Source organism: Dendronephthya gigantea, unplaced genomic scaffold, assembly GCF_004324835.1.
Source record: "Dendronephthya gigantea isolate DGI-Jeju-01 unplaced genomic scaffold, DenGig_1.0 000155F, whole genome shotgun sequence".
NCBI lineage: Eukaryota > Metazoa > Cnidaria > Anthozoa > Malacalcyonacea > Nephtheidae > Dendronephthya > Dendronephthya gigantea.
In genome coordinates this window covers 306,825-323,211 of record NW_021163165.1, presented here as the reverse complement: position 1 = coordinate 323,211, position 16,387 = coordinate 306,825, and the positions used below count along the sequence as shown (strand labels likewise).

Below are 16,387 nucleotides of genomic sequence, written 5' to 3'. Positions count from 1 at the left end.
ATTCAGTGTACGCTTTGGCAATTGCATTTGGCAACGATTATTCACCGAAGGCCGAAAGAAGGAAAGTTAATAAGACTATAATCATATATAAAGACTGTAAATAAGATCATTAGCCCATGCACGCTAGCATGCAAATTAGCAGACATATATTTGAATGCAAGCGGGTTTTAGAAGCCAATTGGACAAAAATACGAGCTAATCGCAAAATTTTATTCCCGTTATATTGAATTCGTGATGATGATTAATTTGCTTTTTGAAATGAAACTTGGAACACTACCTTGTTGTTATTACATTATAAAACAATTATAAAACAAATAGTGGTTTCTAATATTAAGATGGCCTGATCCAAACACTTGGGAATTTTGCTTGAGTTAAGAAAAACTTGTATACTGTCCCATATATATTGGGTTTGAATTGAATTGAATGAACTTGTTGAAAATACTTCTTGTTGTTATTTTATAAAACAATTGGGACAAACACTTGGGTATGTTGCTTGAGTTAAGAAAAGCTCCTATACTGTCCTCTACTGGGTTTGAAGTGAATTGAATTAATATTATTATTGTATTGTTTACGCACGATCAGCATGCATAGAAGATCAAAATTGCGTCTTTTACACAAACACATCAGTTAGGTGATTTACATTAATGCAATAAACTGTTATTGTTCTGTTTAGATACGTGCTTTTTAAAGAGTTTATCGGCTATATTTGTACGCAGTAAACAAGTAGATCGATATGGGCGTACGACCTCTCTCCAATGACTTCCAACGAGATATGGGTGCCAATGTTATTCCGCGCGAGATACCGTATATGTACGTATCTATAAACGGCGTGCAAAACGCCAACCCACGGTGAGACCTCTCTGTTTAATTCTCGCCCTTGCAATTCAAAATATTCTCCAAACAATCTCTATCGCTATTTCTCCTGGACACGTTTTGCACGAAGACGCGCTTATACTTTACCTTCTGACGTAATATCGCGATGGATATTCAGTTGCAAGATATTCAAGTCCCAGTTCTTTATCTCCGCTTTGGGGGTAACCTCCGTGTCCATCCTCATATTAACTTTTGATCGCTGGTTAGCGGTTGTTATGCCCTTAACTTTTATTGGGTATGAAATGTCGAAGGTTTTCGTCTTCTTGACCGTGCTTTTTCCCCGGATCGCCGGAATGTGCTTTGAAGTTACGGCGGTATTGAACATAACACCTATTCAAGTAAACGGCACGTTTATGTGCGTTTGGAGAACGCCACGAGAATACTCTTCAAAATCAAGTTTCGTCGCAATATTTATGTTTCTTGGGATGATGTCATTCTTGTGGCACTCATGGTGATAGCGTACTGTTGGATTATAGTCCACATGACGAGATCCCAAAAAACGAGCTACTGCCGCAATGCAAGTAATTGTGTAATGCAAGTAATTTCATTTCGTTGTTCGAGACTGACGAGCATGCATTTTGACTTGAATCGTGACTGTGTGAGTTTACTGCGAACGTGGAAAGTCTCCCGTGACTCGTAAAAGGCTAATTATTTTAATTTGAAGAGAGATATATATTAGGGCGCTCTAGCTTTATCTCCAGCACTTATATATCCATGCTATAGAATGGCTATGGTGTGCTTGTTTTTGCGCTCGAAATTCACTGTAGTGACACGCAGTAAAGTCGCTCATATTCATCACCATTTCAAGCCTTCAGGAACGCGGACCTTTTTTTGCAGTGTTCTGTTGTTCCAAAACTATATTACCTTCGCAAGTACTCGTGGCATTCCACGATGATACGTTAAGGGGAACCCGCAGAGTAGCCGACTTGGGTATTGCATGGGTATACTATTGCTGTAACCAGGCCGTCATAATATCACGCGGTGACATGCAAATATCGTTCATGCATAAGAAGTTCTTTACTTTATTTAATTTATCGTATATGCAAACATCAATGGCAACGCTTGAAGTACTCACTTATGAGTTGGAGCCTTCAAACGCAGTGGCGCCGCCAATGTGGGACAATATAACTCCAAACATCGGTTTTCATATTTTAATCTTTTAGTGTTACTAAAGTAAGAGAATAAATATTCTGATTATTTTAGTCTTAATAGACTATCGTAGAATCTTCCCCTGCTGCCCAAATGCTATACACGTAATTTTTTTGTGGACAGAAAAAAATATTAAAAAATCATACACAAGCGACTTTGACGCTTTGACGAGGCAAGCTCAACGCTTATTGACAACGTGGAACGTTCCTACATGTAAAGCGTTGTAATGTAGTAAAATTCAGCAACATCGATCCATATTGATTATTCCTCGCTCTTCGGAAAAGACGTACTACAAATAAACTATCAAAACTCATTATAGTCATAACATGTCAAAAAATTATTAACATGCAACACGTATCAGTATTGATTCGGAAAAAAAACATACAACACTGGGCACATGCATTAAACGCGGAGAATGGGAAATGCTAAAAAAACGTCTTAAATTGGCAAATTTCTTCGTTTGAGGTTGTATGTAAACAGAATTCGCCAGAATGATGAAATTCAGCAAAAATTCCCAGCGGTATACAATGTGTGACTGCGTCGCTATATGCGAATATAATATCATGAACCAAACCGGAAACAAACACATAAAATTTTGGTCAGTAAGAGAGAAAATGTAAACAGAAAAATAATATACATGCATGCAGTAGCAGCAATGCAAGCGAATAAAATCGTTGAACAATTTATCTGCTGCTGCTCGCGCTTCTTTATTCCGTATTGGATATGCTTGGACGAAACGGGTGCATGAAGAGATCGACTATTACGAGGATGTATTCGTAGCCGCCAGTGCTCCGTTCGAGGTGTAGGAAATCAAGTTCGATTGGCGCATAAGTAGTTATTTTCTGTAATGGAGAACGCGTTTTCTTCGGTGGAGCTCGTTGCTTCTCGCAGTTCCATTCTTTAGTCACGAAGTCTGTAATGTTCCTTAATTGCACGTGCGGCCAGAAGAACCTTTCCCATGCAAGTTCAACAACTCTTTCGGAACCAAGGTGACCTATATTCTGATGGAGTTCTAATTTGTATACCACGCGTCATCCGGTAACAATGTGGAAGCACTAATTGCATCACTGGTCCTCGTTTTCTTCTCAGTATTCCGTCAGTTCCTACTTCTAATCTTTTCCATTCTCTTAGCTATGTTTTAGCTTCTGGTGTTAGCTTATGCCTTATGTATATCTTCTTCGGTTGGGTATTCGTTCTTTGCTTTTAATATACGGATTTTTCCGATGGCAGGGACATTATTTTGAGCTCGTACAAATTCGTCAGGATCTAATCTCTGTAATGCATTGAGTTCGGGTATGAGTTCGCTGACTTCGCTCGTGTTCAGTACCTCGGGATTTAAAACATACTAAAACTTTAATGTAATTTATGATAAAATTAACTATATACATATTTAAAAGAATTTTAAATAAAACTAGATCAAAATTAACTATTCTAATCACCATGCATTTTCAGATGGACTGTTTAAACTCTTCGAAAGTCATAATGATTGTTGTTCTTCCTAATTTTTTTAGAAAAGGAGTACTTCGCACGTAAAGTTAAAATCTAAAAAACTTTAAAAAACCTCTGCAATCTTAACATTTAGTCCAAAATCGTCTACTACTTCAAGTTCTTTTTTATAGAAAGGTGATCTAGATCCCCTTACACTCGCATGTACCGATCTTAGAATTTCGAAAGAGATTCTGGTTCTCAACCAAGCTATGACAACTGCATAACGTTCATGATCTCTTTCTGCTAATTTTTGCGCCAGCTGAGTAAGAAACTTGTGGCATTCAGACCCCATTCCTCCATTGGTTCCGAAAACAAGTGGGGTAAAGGAGCCCATTTCAACATCTAAAACTCTCTGTTGGTATTTTCTCTCCTTTTCGTTCTCATGTTCCTTAAAAATGTTCTGGGTTGGCCGGCCTTGGTTACATCGAGAGTTTACATGCGTTACTCTTACGTCAAAAAATGCAGTAGCTCCACGTAGCCAGAAACCGTCCGCCTTCATGTCCAATCTCGCTTCGGGACTTATATTGGCCGATCTCAGGTCAAATCTCTCATTGTCAAGGGGATGAAGATGAGGCTCAATTTCCACATTCTTACACACTTTACCCAGTTGCGCTGTTAGCAAATTACGGATTCCATCGTGCCTTTGTGCCACGAACCCACCTTTTTTACTAGAGAGGGCATGATTGATGTTAAAGCGATCTCCACACGCACAATGACTTGGTAAATCGTTCGAAGTTAAATTGTATCTCATTCGTAACGAGTCTCTGAATTCTTGCTTATTGAAGGCTAGACCTTGATCTTTGAGTGAAATCGCATTTAGCCAGGAACTCGCTCCTTTGCCTCGGGATTGCTTTACTAAGAACAGTAGGTCTGGAGAAAGTGTTGCATCAATGTTATCTATTCTTGACTTAACAGTTTCCGCTTTGTTTGCTTGCTGCATTCGCTTCAGATCATCTATAGACTGCTCTATCGGATCCAGAGCCTCACTCTGCCGTTTAATTGAATTTACATGTTGATTAGTAAATAATTTTGAGGCTGCATATTGCAAGGGAGCTTCTATTCTCAAATTCGGTACGCCTAATCCCCCTTGAGCTGGCGTTAGGGTCACAAGTTCACGAAGTTCACTCGCAAGGAGTTCTTCTTGACCAAAAAATTGGGGTAAGAGAATGTCATTCAATGTTTCATGTATCGGTTCTACGTACTCTTCGAAGGCCTCAATTGTTCGCATGAAGTAGGTAAATTTTGATTTGTATCCTTTCGTAAGGGCAATGTAGGCTGCATGAGGTTGGCTTTTCGCGATTTACGTGAGTGATGAAATATCTTGTACCCATCCTTTAATTTTTTCTCTACAATACTCATCTTTATATTCTTTTGATCCTATAACAGCACCCAAATGACGTTTTCCTTCTGTTGTAATGTTAACTTCTTCTCCAAAGATCTGCTCTGCTTCTTTGGCCAGTTCTTGCGTCTTCACTGTCAGCCAACACTTTGGACCATTTACTAGATAACCGTATTTCTTTAAATACCAATTATATAAATGTGTCAATCTTCCTCCTCCCGCTGAGTCATCGGCCAGCCAAACTTGTTTGATTTCTGGTATGTTCAATCTCAAACTTTGAATCATTATAGCTGTGTTAATTGAGTACCAGGACATAGCTAGAGGATCCCCTTGGGTGGTACCTTCTTGCGACAAAATCTTACCTCCCCCACATATGAATAGCCTGGAGGGGCATCTGTAGGTGTTAATGATGTATATGGACATTCTGTTGCAGGTTATTCGAAGATTGTGCATTGCTACCGCTCTATTCATTTCGATCTACGGGACCATTTAGGAGGCATTCGTCCTCTACATCACTGGCTGCCGGGTGTTTCTCTTCCAAAGCTTCCAAAGTTTCCGGGGAAAGATCTAGTAAACCCTGGGAGCTTTCTTTATCCAGAAATTTAATCGCCGCGGATAGTTTTCCTTGCATTACCAATCTGGCGAAAACTCTGGAGATATCATTTACTGTGCGGGGTTTTCTTGATGATAAGAATCGATCGTGTATAAATCTCACTTCTTTCGTTCATTCAGTAGATTCAAGTCCCCTTGCTTCCATAGGGTTAATCTTCGTTTTATCGCTGTGCTGTTTTCTTTGCTCTTTGATGTTGCCGCGGGCTTTTGGAGAATCAAAGATGGAAGCACCATAAAGGCTTTTAATGCAATCGAATTGAGATCAGAATTGGAATTGAATTGCTTTAGCCAATAAGTCAACTCTGCAATGAAATCTTTTCCCGCTCTACCGGAGGGTATGTTAAAAATGTTCCTTCTAAAATGGGCGATTTCGTCATAGATTTTACTAATCTGATCGCATAAACTTTGTTGCCTAATAGAACCCCACATTTTTTCTTTGATTTCAGACGCGATGACATCTAATTCAGGTGGATTTGGCTTATTATATGCATTTCCTGTGTCATTATATTTTGGTTCCAGTGGTGCCACAGGAGAACGATTTGGAATGCCAACATTATTGTGCTCTGTACTAATTTCCGTTGTATGGCTTTGTTCCAATTCCATCAGTCCCAGAGGGGATTTGTAAAGCGCATTCTCCGTGTCCATGCAAATTTCTGCAGCTTTACCGTTGCAGAAGCGTGACTGCAGTTTCCCCTTTGCTTTCCCAGGATTTAGTTTCGCATGTCCTAATTTCTCGATACTTGAACTATCTATTAGAATTGCTTGCTGTGCGGGGTGTTGAAAGGCGACGGTACCCGACTCGTTTTCCATACAGCTTGACTTCATTTTGAGTACCTCGGGATTTGTTGTGTTGCAGTAATCCACGGTGCTTGAGTCTGAATTCCATTCGTGCACGCTTTGATGCTACCTTGTCAGGTTTCTTTAGAACACAGTTTCATATGACCATCTATGCCCATCGGCACTCTTGATAGGGCCTGTATTTGATGGTAAAGTTGTAGTGAGCTAATTCTGCGACCTAACGGTGACCTGTCGCATATACGTAGTTTCGCAGACGTTAACACATATGTCAATGGGAATTGTTGTCCGTAAATATTGTGAACGATTTCGCATAGTATAATGTTAATAATGAATTCGTTGTGTATAACCATATGGTATAACCGGGGTCAAGACAAGCGAGATTCTGGGTGAGCTGTTTAAACACATCAAGCTTATTGCTGCAAAAATCAACTTAATGTTGCAAAGAATGAAAATGGTAAATATCTTCTTCCAAAGTGTTAGTACTGACCCTCATTATACTACACCAGAGTTACTCGAAATTCCAGAGAATACCAGAGTTCCTTCGCTTACAGTTGAAATATTTCAAAAGAGTACAGTAGAGATACGTTTAAAAACGAAAACGAACATCATCAGGACCAGATGATCTCCCGTACTTGTTTTGGAAAGAGTTAATTGCATTCGAATTGGGCCAACCATCACGCAAATATTTAATATTTCATTGAAAGTTGCCCAGGTCCCTGTAATGTGAACGCATATCATATCTATACCTAAACAATCCACTTCTCCATGTCCCTCTGAAGGAGTCTTCATCTGTTTCCCGATCCCTGTTCGCATCCCCTCGCATAGTGTTCATCTGAACCGCATATATAACAATGGCTTCCCATTTCCTTGTGATTTACAGTTTTTGGTTTTGCATCATTTCTGACTACACCTTGGTTGTTATTTGCAGCCATAGAACCTAGCTATATCAGCTTTGACAGCCTCTAATGCCATCATCAAAGTGTCACGTTTTGCCTTTCTCCCCAGTTTGTGCGTTCTTGAGTCTTGCTCTTGTTTATCATGGATACAGGAATTGACCTTGGCCGTTTGCTTCCGCGATAATAAAGTCAATTTATTTATTCGTTCCATCTCTTCAGACATTACATCGCCTACTCCCTTGATTAGCTCCTTATCAGTGATATTATTTTCCTTAAACAAAGGTCTCGTGTTTGCACGAATGGTCCCACTCCTGATTCCTTTTTGTAGTGATTCTTGCCAAAACAGCTTGAACAAAGCTTGAGTGTTGGGCTTATTGCTCGGATAACTGCTTCAATACTTCACTTACGGTATATTCCTTAGATCTCCCTGACTCGACTTGGCGGGTTGGGATAATAAACGACAATCTGTTCTTTTGGTTCGCAGGTCTTACTCTACCAACAATCTTAAGTTCTCTACGATAGACTGCAAAATGACTTGGCTGACTACTACTTACAACTTTTAGTGTAGTTTCTTTTGCCGGTGTTGTGATCTTGGGTCGAGCTTCAAACAGTGCAAACAGTGCAAATATTTTTTGTTCATTGCCCAGTACCACCAGACCACGTAGCCCAAATTAATGCCTACCTCGCGTCTTGTTTAAAAACGTAATCGTTCAGAAACCAAAACATAGTACTAGAGAAGGCCTATACTTTTTCGTGCTTTTTACATTCGCGTATGAAGGAAATGCATAGCAACGGGGGTTTTAAGCCCCCCACGCGTGGACCTCCTGACCAATAGGAAGCAGGAAACAATCCATTTTCTTTTATTGAACGAATAAATACATCCGTCAGTCATCGTTTCTTTCGTATGACACCACAGCTCCAAAACAGATCAAATTAATGATAAAAAGATATCTGCATTATTAGCAAATTTTATTCGCTAACGCTAGTAACGAGCAGCTGGGGAATCTAATAAAAACAATTAATTAGCATTGTGTACAAGCGTGCAATTATAAACCAAAAAGACAACGTTCATTAAATGTATGACAGAGTGAAATACTAAAACGAGTTTAGACACAGTAGCGAAGGGATGAGGAATAATACATTTTAGTATACACCCGACTATTGTCTATTACAAATCCTACATTCTGATTGGCTACTCAACCATTCATTGTCTATTCGTGATGGTGAACGTTTGGGAAAAATTCGCTCGCGCGACCGTATAAAATTGAATTAATTAAATTATTTTTCGGTGTAATTGCAGTGTGTCGATTATTTTCTCGAAATTAATATATATCTAGGTACAGGGTGTATACTAAAACAATTAGACAACTCGCCTCCGTTGACTATTCGCTCATAGACAACTCGGACTCGTTGTCTAATTGTTAAATGGTTCCACGTTTTTGAGTTTCGGTGAATGAATTCATGTCATGTCATTTCTTAGGGGCTAATCATAATATCGGTGATAGTTAAGCGGTGGCTTTGTGTACTTATGTTTCCATATTTTAAGCCTTGGAATCATGATCACTTGTATAAGCTGGCCTACTTAATCTGAAAGATCATGCGATAAACATGTCAGTGTCAATAGCGTTTATGGCAAGTCTTTACTTTATCGACTCTCACAGCTAACTATAACCGTTAAAAATTAAAAACTGCAGTACGAAAATGTAAAAACAGTACAGAATCTTCATGAACTAAATGTTGAGTGTTATTCTAAAAGCTATATACATATATTTTACTCACTCGGCTATAGATTGTGAATCGTCACCTCCCTCAACGCTTTGTCCCATGTAGCTGTATGTGTTTCCCTGATGATTTTCTATCAGCTCATGTAATTTTCCAGCGTTTTATTTTCAACAATATTTATAAAACGTTTTTACAAAAGAGTTTGCGAAATGACAGTTAATAAAATTGCTGACGTTTTTATTTATCATTGAAATTGTCTCAGCTGATCAGGATCAAAATATTTTTTGAATACCTTTCTTTACTCCTTCAATACCTCAAAATTATCTCACGCTTTGTTGAATCTCATGTAACCGGTATCATGTAAACAGCCCCTTAATTTTTGTTATGAAAACATGAGTCATGAAAACACTACATATACATAGACAAATTTTGTGACAACGTTTTTTTGAGAACTGCATCGTATTTTACATTGTCATTTATGGAAACTGTTCTTTGCGATTTGCAATGCTGTGTAACACTGTCGAAATTTGCATATGAATAACAAACATAATTGGAATGACGAATACTGGAGAATCACTTAATTAGGTATACATCAATTTCTTCAACAGAGAGCATCTACCTGTGTTGCTGTGTGCAGGCATTTAAATAACGAGAATGGAACGAAGCAATTTATGAAATTTCGCAAAGAAGAAAGGCTGAGCGAAATAAAAATAATCTTTCACATCGCGTTGCTTAGGTAACGAATTCGGAGTAAAAACACCTGTTCAGCTCAGTTATATATATTATACCTAGCCTTCATATCATCAAGAGCACAATACAGAAGACATCAACTCATCAAAGGCACAGCGCAAAATGAAGCGCCAAGTTTTTGTGGCGATCATCTCGTTTATTGCATTTTTTGGAAATAGTTTGACAGTCCTGCTCTTTATCAAGAAGTCAAAGTGGTTGAAGAAGACTTATAACTGTTTGATTCTTGCTCTGGCAATACAAGATATACTCCAAGCTATCTGTATCTTGATTTCTCCTGGGTACATTTTGCAGAAAGGCGATTATACATTACCTTCCGGCGAAACATCGCGATGGATATTTTGCAAGATATTCTGGTCTCATTTCTGTATCTTCACCTTGGGGATAACCTCTGTTTACACCTGTCTTATGCTAACGCTTGATCGCTGGTTAGCAGTTGCCATGCCCTTGTTTTACAAAAAATACGAACAATCGAGGAAAGTCGTATTTTCAGCTGTGCTTTTCCCTTGGATTGCCGGAATGTGCTTAAACGTTACTGAGCCATTAAGCACGATGCCAATTAAAGTAAACGGCACTTTTATATGCGTCTGGAAAACACTAGAATACTTATCAGAAACTATTGTCCTCGCAATATCTACGTTTTTATGCACGATAGTCATACCTGGTGCACTGATGGTGATAGCGTACGGTTGGATTGTAGTCCACACGAAAAGATCTCAAACCCGAGTTGCTGTAATTCCTGCAAAGGGGTCTAATGCATTGAAATCTCTAAAAAGAATCACAACGACAGCTTTTTTTGCCTCAAGCATAGTAATTATATGCTGGCTGCCGAGTCAACTCTATTACGCACTGTCCTACCTCCGCTTGACGAAGGGAGGAAGTACCACACATTTTTTCCTCATCTACTTAGCATTCCTCAATTCTTGCTTTAATCCTGTTATTTATTGTTTCTCAAACAGAACGTATAGAAATGGGCTAAGAGATTTGTTCAGCTGCAATGGTTGTCATCACAGTCATCCCCTGGCAAGTAATTTTTAAGCCGGTTTTCCACTAGCGATAATTTTCGCGCGAAACGACATTCTACTTTTGTTTCAGAGCTCTCAACTGCAATCATCTGGAACGAATTGCTCAAATACAAAGGAATAAATTCGCTTCGCGCGAAAAATATCGCTAGTGGAAAACAGGCATTATAGAAACAAGTCAGCAGAGACGGTATTTTCATTTTCGCGATTTTGTGGAACGGGCAAAAACTCTATATTTAATTGTCAGCCTTTATGTTAATATTTTTGTCCTGATATGTTTACACTATAATGAAAAATTTGATTAATAAGTTGAAAGTTTTATTTAAGGCGGATTTCCACTTATAGAGTCCGCGTGTTCTCATCTCTAAAATATGCATATTATTAAGCTGGCAGGCTAATATAGTTATTACTCCGATAATGGTAATTTGTTTTTATTCACTTTCTGTTAACGTGGACATAATATAATACAAAATTATCTTCTTGAGGGCCGGGGATGGGATGGGATGGGATGGGATGGGATTGGATGGGATGGGAGGCGAGAGCAGTTGATCGTTTGGATTCGCATACTCATTGCCTGTACTAAGTTTTTTCGATTTATTCACCTAGCTCATTCAAATATGACATATATACGGATTTAGACTTTTAAGTGCGTGTTACATGCGTATGAAAAACGCGACATTGGAAAGCTCTTATAGATAGGAATTAGGCAATCTAGCCTAGCTGGCCAATTAATAACGCTCTCGCGTGGAACATGACTGCTTCATTAAGTGATTAATAAATGAGGCTCCACTTATGCAATATCCATTGTGACCTACATGCATGTTAACACAGGCATTTCTTGTGTATAAGTAAATACGCGAAGCGCGGTCAGGTACAACCCGAAAATAGTGGAGGGTAAACGTACCATTTGAAATGCCAGTAATCAACTAATTATATAGGCAAAGGCAATTTGATCAACACGTATGATGAAATTCAGGCATGTATGATGTATCGATGTTGCTGCATGCAGACATTTAGCTATATAACAAGAAAAGAACGGAACAATTTATGAAATTTCGCAAAGGGAAGAAGAAGGGTGAGCGGAAACATAGTTTCACGTAAGAATGTTTTAATCGAACAATACCAAGTAATTAACTGAGGGCGGTTGTATCAAGCCCGTTTAGCTTAAACAGTGGATAAGTTCAAAATAGAAAGCAAGTCTAACGTTTCATTCAACAATCGAACTAAATGTTTTTTACCTTAATAAAAAGATACTGTCTACAACCACATATTCAGTGCATAATATTCAAGTTGACTCATTCCAGAGAGATGTAAGAGTGTTATTTAATTTTTACTTAACCACCGTTTAAGCTAAACGGGCTTGACACAACCGGCCCCTGAAGTATAGCTTAGGTTAGGGGAACAATTAAATCACCTGCTTAATTCTTGCTCTGGCAGTTCAAGATATTCTCCATGCAAGCTATCTTTATTGTCACCGCCTCTGGACACATCATGCACAAGGACGCTTCTACATTATCTTCCGACAGAACATCGCGATGGGTATTTTGCAAGACATTTTGGTCCCAGTTTTGTCGTGATTATGTTGATATTTCGCAATTCGCAAAAAATAAATAAAAAACTCTTAACTGTAATAAAAATTTAATTAAATACGTTGAGAGATTTACTTGGAATCAAGCTTTTGGCTATATTTGCCAAACATCAGGATTAAAAGTGCACGACAACATTGTCATTAATAACATTTGCCATAATTCTGTGCGTGCAACATCACTTATAAATGGGTGTCAATCATGCAATATCCATGGCAACAATGCATGTTAACACATGCATGCGTATTTTGTATAAAAATGGACGAAGCGTGATGGAGTGAATGTCTAATAGAAAAGTGTCCTGCATGTGACTATAAAAACCATTTATTTTCACAAGCAATTTCGACTGCAACAGGTACATGACTAAATAATTTGTCAATCTTAAGCTTGATGTATGTTATACATTAGAGATTAAAAATACGACAATTGTCCAATTATGCTCCATTTAGTTGCTAAATTAGCGAGAAAGTAAAAATCAATGTATTTATAGTTTAAATCAGTCTTACTTGTAAATAAAACAACTATTGGCTTCGTAGTGGTTTCGTGTATTTACGTTCGAATACGCATATAGGTGCACGAATTAACGCAAACGGTGTTTTTACTGACACTGTATAGATTGGTTTCGACCTTACAGACCTAAAAACTAAGCTGAAGGCGTGCTTGTTATATGTTTTTATATAGATGATAATTTATCTATGACCCTTGATCCACCTCATACCTTATTATCAGCTCCATCGAGAACTCAGAAGTGATGGAGTGATCTTTGGGGAGTGTAAACAGAAGAGATATGGCGGTATACCAACTGAAGTGAAATGGAACAATAGTAGTAATGTAAACCACGAACTTTTACATTAGGTGTTCAACCAAGGCATAATCATCTTTCTATATCCTTTACGAAAGCTTTTGTTCATGAAGCCGTATATTATGGGGTTCACAAAGGAATTCGAGAAAACAAGAACACCGACAACTCTGACGGGAACACTTGGCTTCAGTTCAAAATAGCCAAGTTGAGCGAACAGGAAATAGATTTGGTTTGGTAGCCAACAAATAATTAGAACCAACGATGCAACTGCCATCATTATCGTTGCTCGCTTAAGGACGTGATTCGAAGACTGGTGGTCGCTTGAAGAGCCTGTTAAAGCTTTTCTTGCGGCAACTGGATACATTCTTTCGTCTTTAAATCTTCAATTGAAATGAATATATGAATATAATGAGTATATCGTTACAAAGTAAGAGGTAAAATCCAGTAAAATTTTGAAGGATTGCCCCTCTTAGTTTGCTCGTTAACAAAATATACGCTGAATTCAACAAGTTGTTGAAAGTTATAAAAGCTGTGTCAACATTGTTTGGTGAGTCTAGATACCTAGTAATTATCGAGAGTCGAGAGTATCATGTCCAGAGTATCAGGTCGCAGTGGCGTAGCCAGCCCGACAATTTAGTCATGCTATGCTAATATTTTGGTGTTCATTGACTGTGAAAACAATGAATTTCTGAAGAAATGAATAATGATAATTATGAAAAATTTGCATAGCATGACTAAATCGTCAGGCTGGCTACGCCACTGTCAGGTCGAGATTCTTAACTCGACTCTCAACCTTGTACTCTCGACTCTCGAGAATTACCTAGACTCTTGTTTGGTCAGTGCAGCTCCTAATGATGATGTTATGTTGTTGTCTGCCTACAGAAAATGTACATTTGATGGTGAAAATGAAACTATTATAAAATTATGTAGATCACGTGTGATGAAAATCTTAAAATTTATGATTGTGCTTGAATTTACACGTTCCCATTCGAACATAGTCCAAAAGTCCGCCGGATATAACGGCTCCGAGTTGAACCAGTAAAACCGTGTCTAGCTCGTTTAATTTGACAAACACAAAACTTTTCCCTCCGTCCGCCACTTAGAAATAACCCTTTAAATCATGCATTTGTGCTAAATTTTAAATAGAAACGTTACTTATGATGGATACCTGATAAAGACATGAGCATAAGCCAATACGATAAGGCAGCATGGAATAAAAGTTTGTCCGGCAAAGAGAAATATCGCCAAAGCCCATGACTTTTGCTTATTTGTCTCGACAGTCCATCTACAATGCGCCTTTGTGTCGTTAGGTTTCTGATATCCTTCGACGCGGGCGATTACGGGTGATTCAAACGCTATTCCGGCAATCCAACTGCAGATGATCAATATTTGCATTGTCCGCACTCCGAACTTCTCTTTGTAAAAAACCGGCCGAATTACGGCGAACCATCTTTCTATCGCGAGAACAAGGCAGGTGTATACGGACGTGATTCCCAAGGAGAATGGAATGAAATGCGACCAGACAATTCGGCAATAGAATTCTCTTGAATTGTAACCTGGAAAATATGGATGCAAGGCATGCATTCAAACAGGAGATTTGCAAAATAAATCTTAATTTTCTTATATACAAAAAGATAAAGATTAATCGCTATACCATTTTGTATATACATGCATGCATGCATATATTGCTCAAGTCTTGGAAGATATTTTCAAATGAACTATAATGCGTTATTCTTATCGTCATTTCACGGCTTCACGCGGTCTATTCTTGCGAGATGTCGGGAGTTATGTCTTATGAATATAGTTTTTGTCGTGTATACTATTCAACGTGAAATACATGCGGAAATATACATATGTCGTGTTGAAATTTATTGATTTTCGCTTGGCGAAGAAGATCATACAGATAGATCGTAATAATGGATCATTCAAATGAATCATATACAAATAGATCACTCAGACAGACTTTTTAAAGCGCGTCATACATTTTTCATTCATATATAATACAGATGATACACGCTGTTGATTATGAACCACTTAGTAGAACTATTCCCTTCTGGCAGATGATCCGTCTCTGTATGAAATATAGATCGAGTAAACTCTTCTTAAAAAAGTGGATTCATGACTCACCTAACGGAACTGTATAGGAATCCGGGTCTTGTACAAACTTAGGCACGACAAGCAAGGATATTGCGGTCAAAATATCTGTCACGGCGAGATTCAGGATGCACTGATAGTGTTTCTTTTTTAACCACTTTGGAAAACGAAAAAGTAGAACTAAGACCATGAGGTTCCCAATCAGTGCTAATGTCGCTGTCAAAGAGAAGATCACTTTTGTCACTGTCCTCGTGTTATCGCTTGACTTTGGTAACGCTGATAGAGTGATTGTTTCGTTCATTTTCCTCAATCCAAGTTAAATCCGGGTTTAAATTTCTCTCAAACTGGCTTTTTCCCACGAACTTTAATTAAAAAGTATGGCAGCTAAACGGTGGGCGTTCAAACGCGCGAGCGTGGTTTGAATATCAGTTACTCCTCAGCAAACTATTCCACTTTAAAATCTTTCATTCCGCTCGGAGAGGGCTATTGAAAGGATGCCGCGTTTTTCGCTTTTCGTCTCACTTTGTGATCACAAATTTTGAGCATTTGCATGAAATATAACTTACAGATTCATGCAAAACAAATTTCTAATAAGCGCACGGAAAGTCCAGATAGATTTTAAAACAAATCCGATATGCCGATTTTAATTAAACATATAGGAAGCTCTATATCACGCAAAATCTTCAACTTTCGCATTTAATCTAAAGATTTGTTCTTCTGCGTGCTTTACTTCTTGATGCGAGCTCTTCGACTACTTGAACTGATTTTGTTAAATTTATGGCCAAAAGCTTGCAGTTATCAGCTTTTATATAGAAGTGCGAGCTCACGCCGAGAACTGCGAGACTGTAATTATATTTTTAATTATATTTTCGTTAAAACAATGATATGGGACAAAGACAGCGCGCTTAATAAATTATATCAATTATCAAAAACGACATATGGCCGTCTCACACAATTCGCATAGAAAATATTGATGCAGCTATTTTTTTTACAAATTTAGCACTTCTGTTAAATTGTGTAATTGTTAATTGCATCTCTGCATGCATGTGACACAACTGAATAAAAGTGTCTCAGTGCATGGTAGTAATTAAACAGTTATGCCGGTAATTTGGTCTGCATTTCAATTTAACCGAAATAGCTTTAACTGAAGGCTCGCGCGATTAACTTGAGTATATTTTTAGACCTGATCATGCTTTTCTATCCACGAACCTTGGCGAAAAAAAAGTTTGCTTCCTAATCAAATTAGACGCGGATAACAG

At 38.2% G+C, this 16,387-nt stretch overlaps 2 protein-coding genes across 2 annotated transcripts; one reads left to right on the top strand and one right to left on the bottom strand.

The window, feature by feature from the left end:
• The first annotated feature begins 9,729 nt into the window (after nt 1-9,729).
• On the top strand, nt 9,730-10,662 carry LOC114537275 (allatostatin-A receptor-like). The gene has a single exon (XM_028558415.1). The coding sequence runs from the start codon at nt 9,730-9,732 to the stop codon at nt 10,660-10,662; it is 933 nt and encodes a 310-aa protein (XP_028414216.1).
• A 1,667-nt stretch (nt 10,663-12,329) lies between these two features.
• On the bottom strand, nt 12,330-15,955 carry LOC114537293 (mu-type opioid receptor-like). The gene is made up of 3 exons (XM_028558439.1): nt 15,162-15,955; nt 14,203-14,590; nt 12,330-13,414 (listed from the first exon to the last, which is right to left on the bottom strand). The coding sequence occupies exons 1-3, from the start codon at nt 15,427-15,429 to the stop codon at nt 13,084-13,086; spliced, it is 987 nt and encodes a 328-aa protein (XP_028414240.1). The 5' UTR covers nt 15,430-15,955; the 3' UTR covers nt 12,330-13,083.
• Nucleotides 15,956-16,387: the final 432 nt, after the last annotated feature.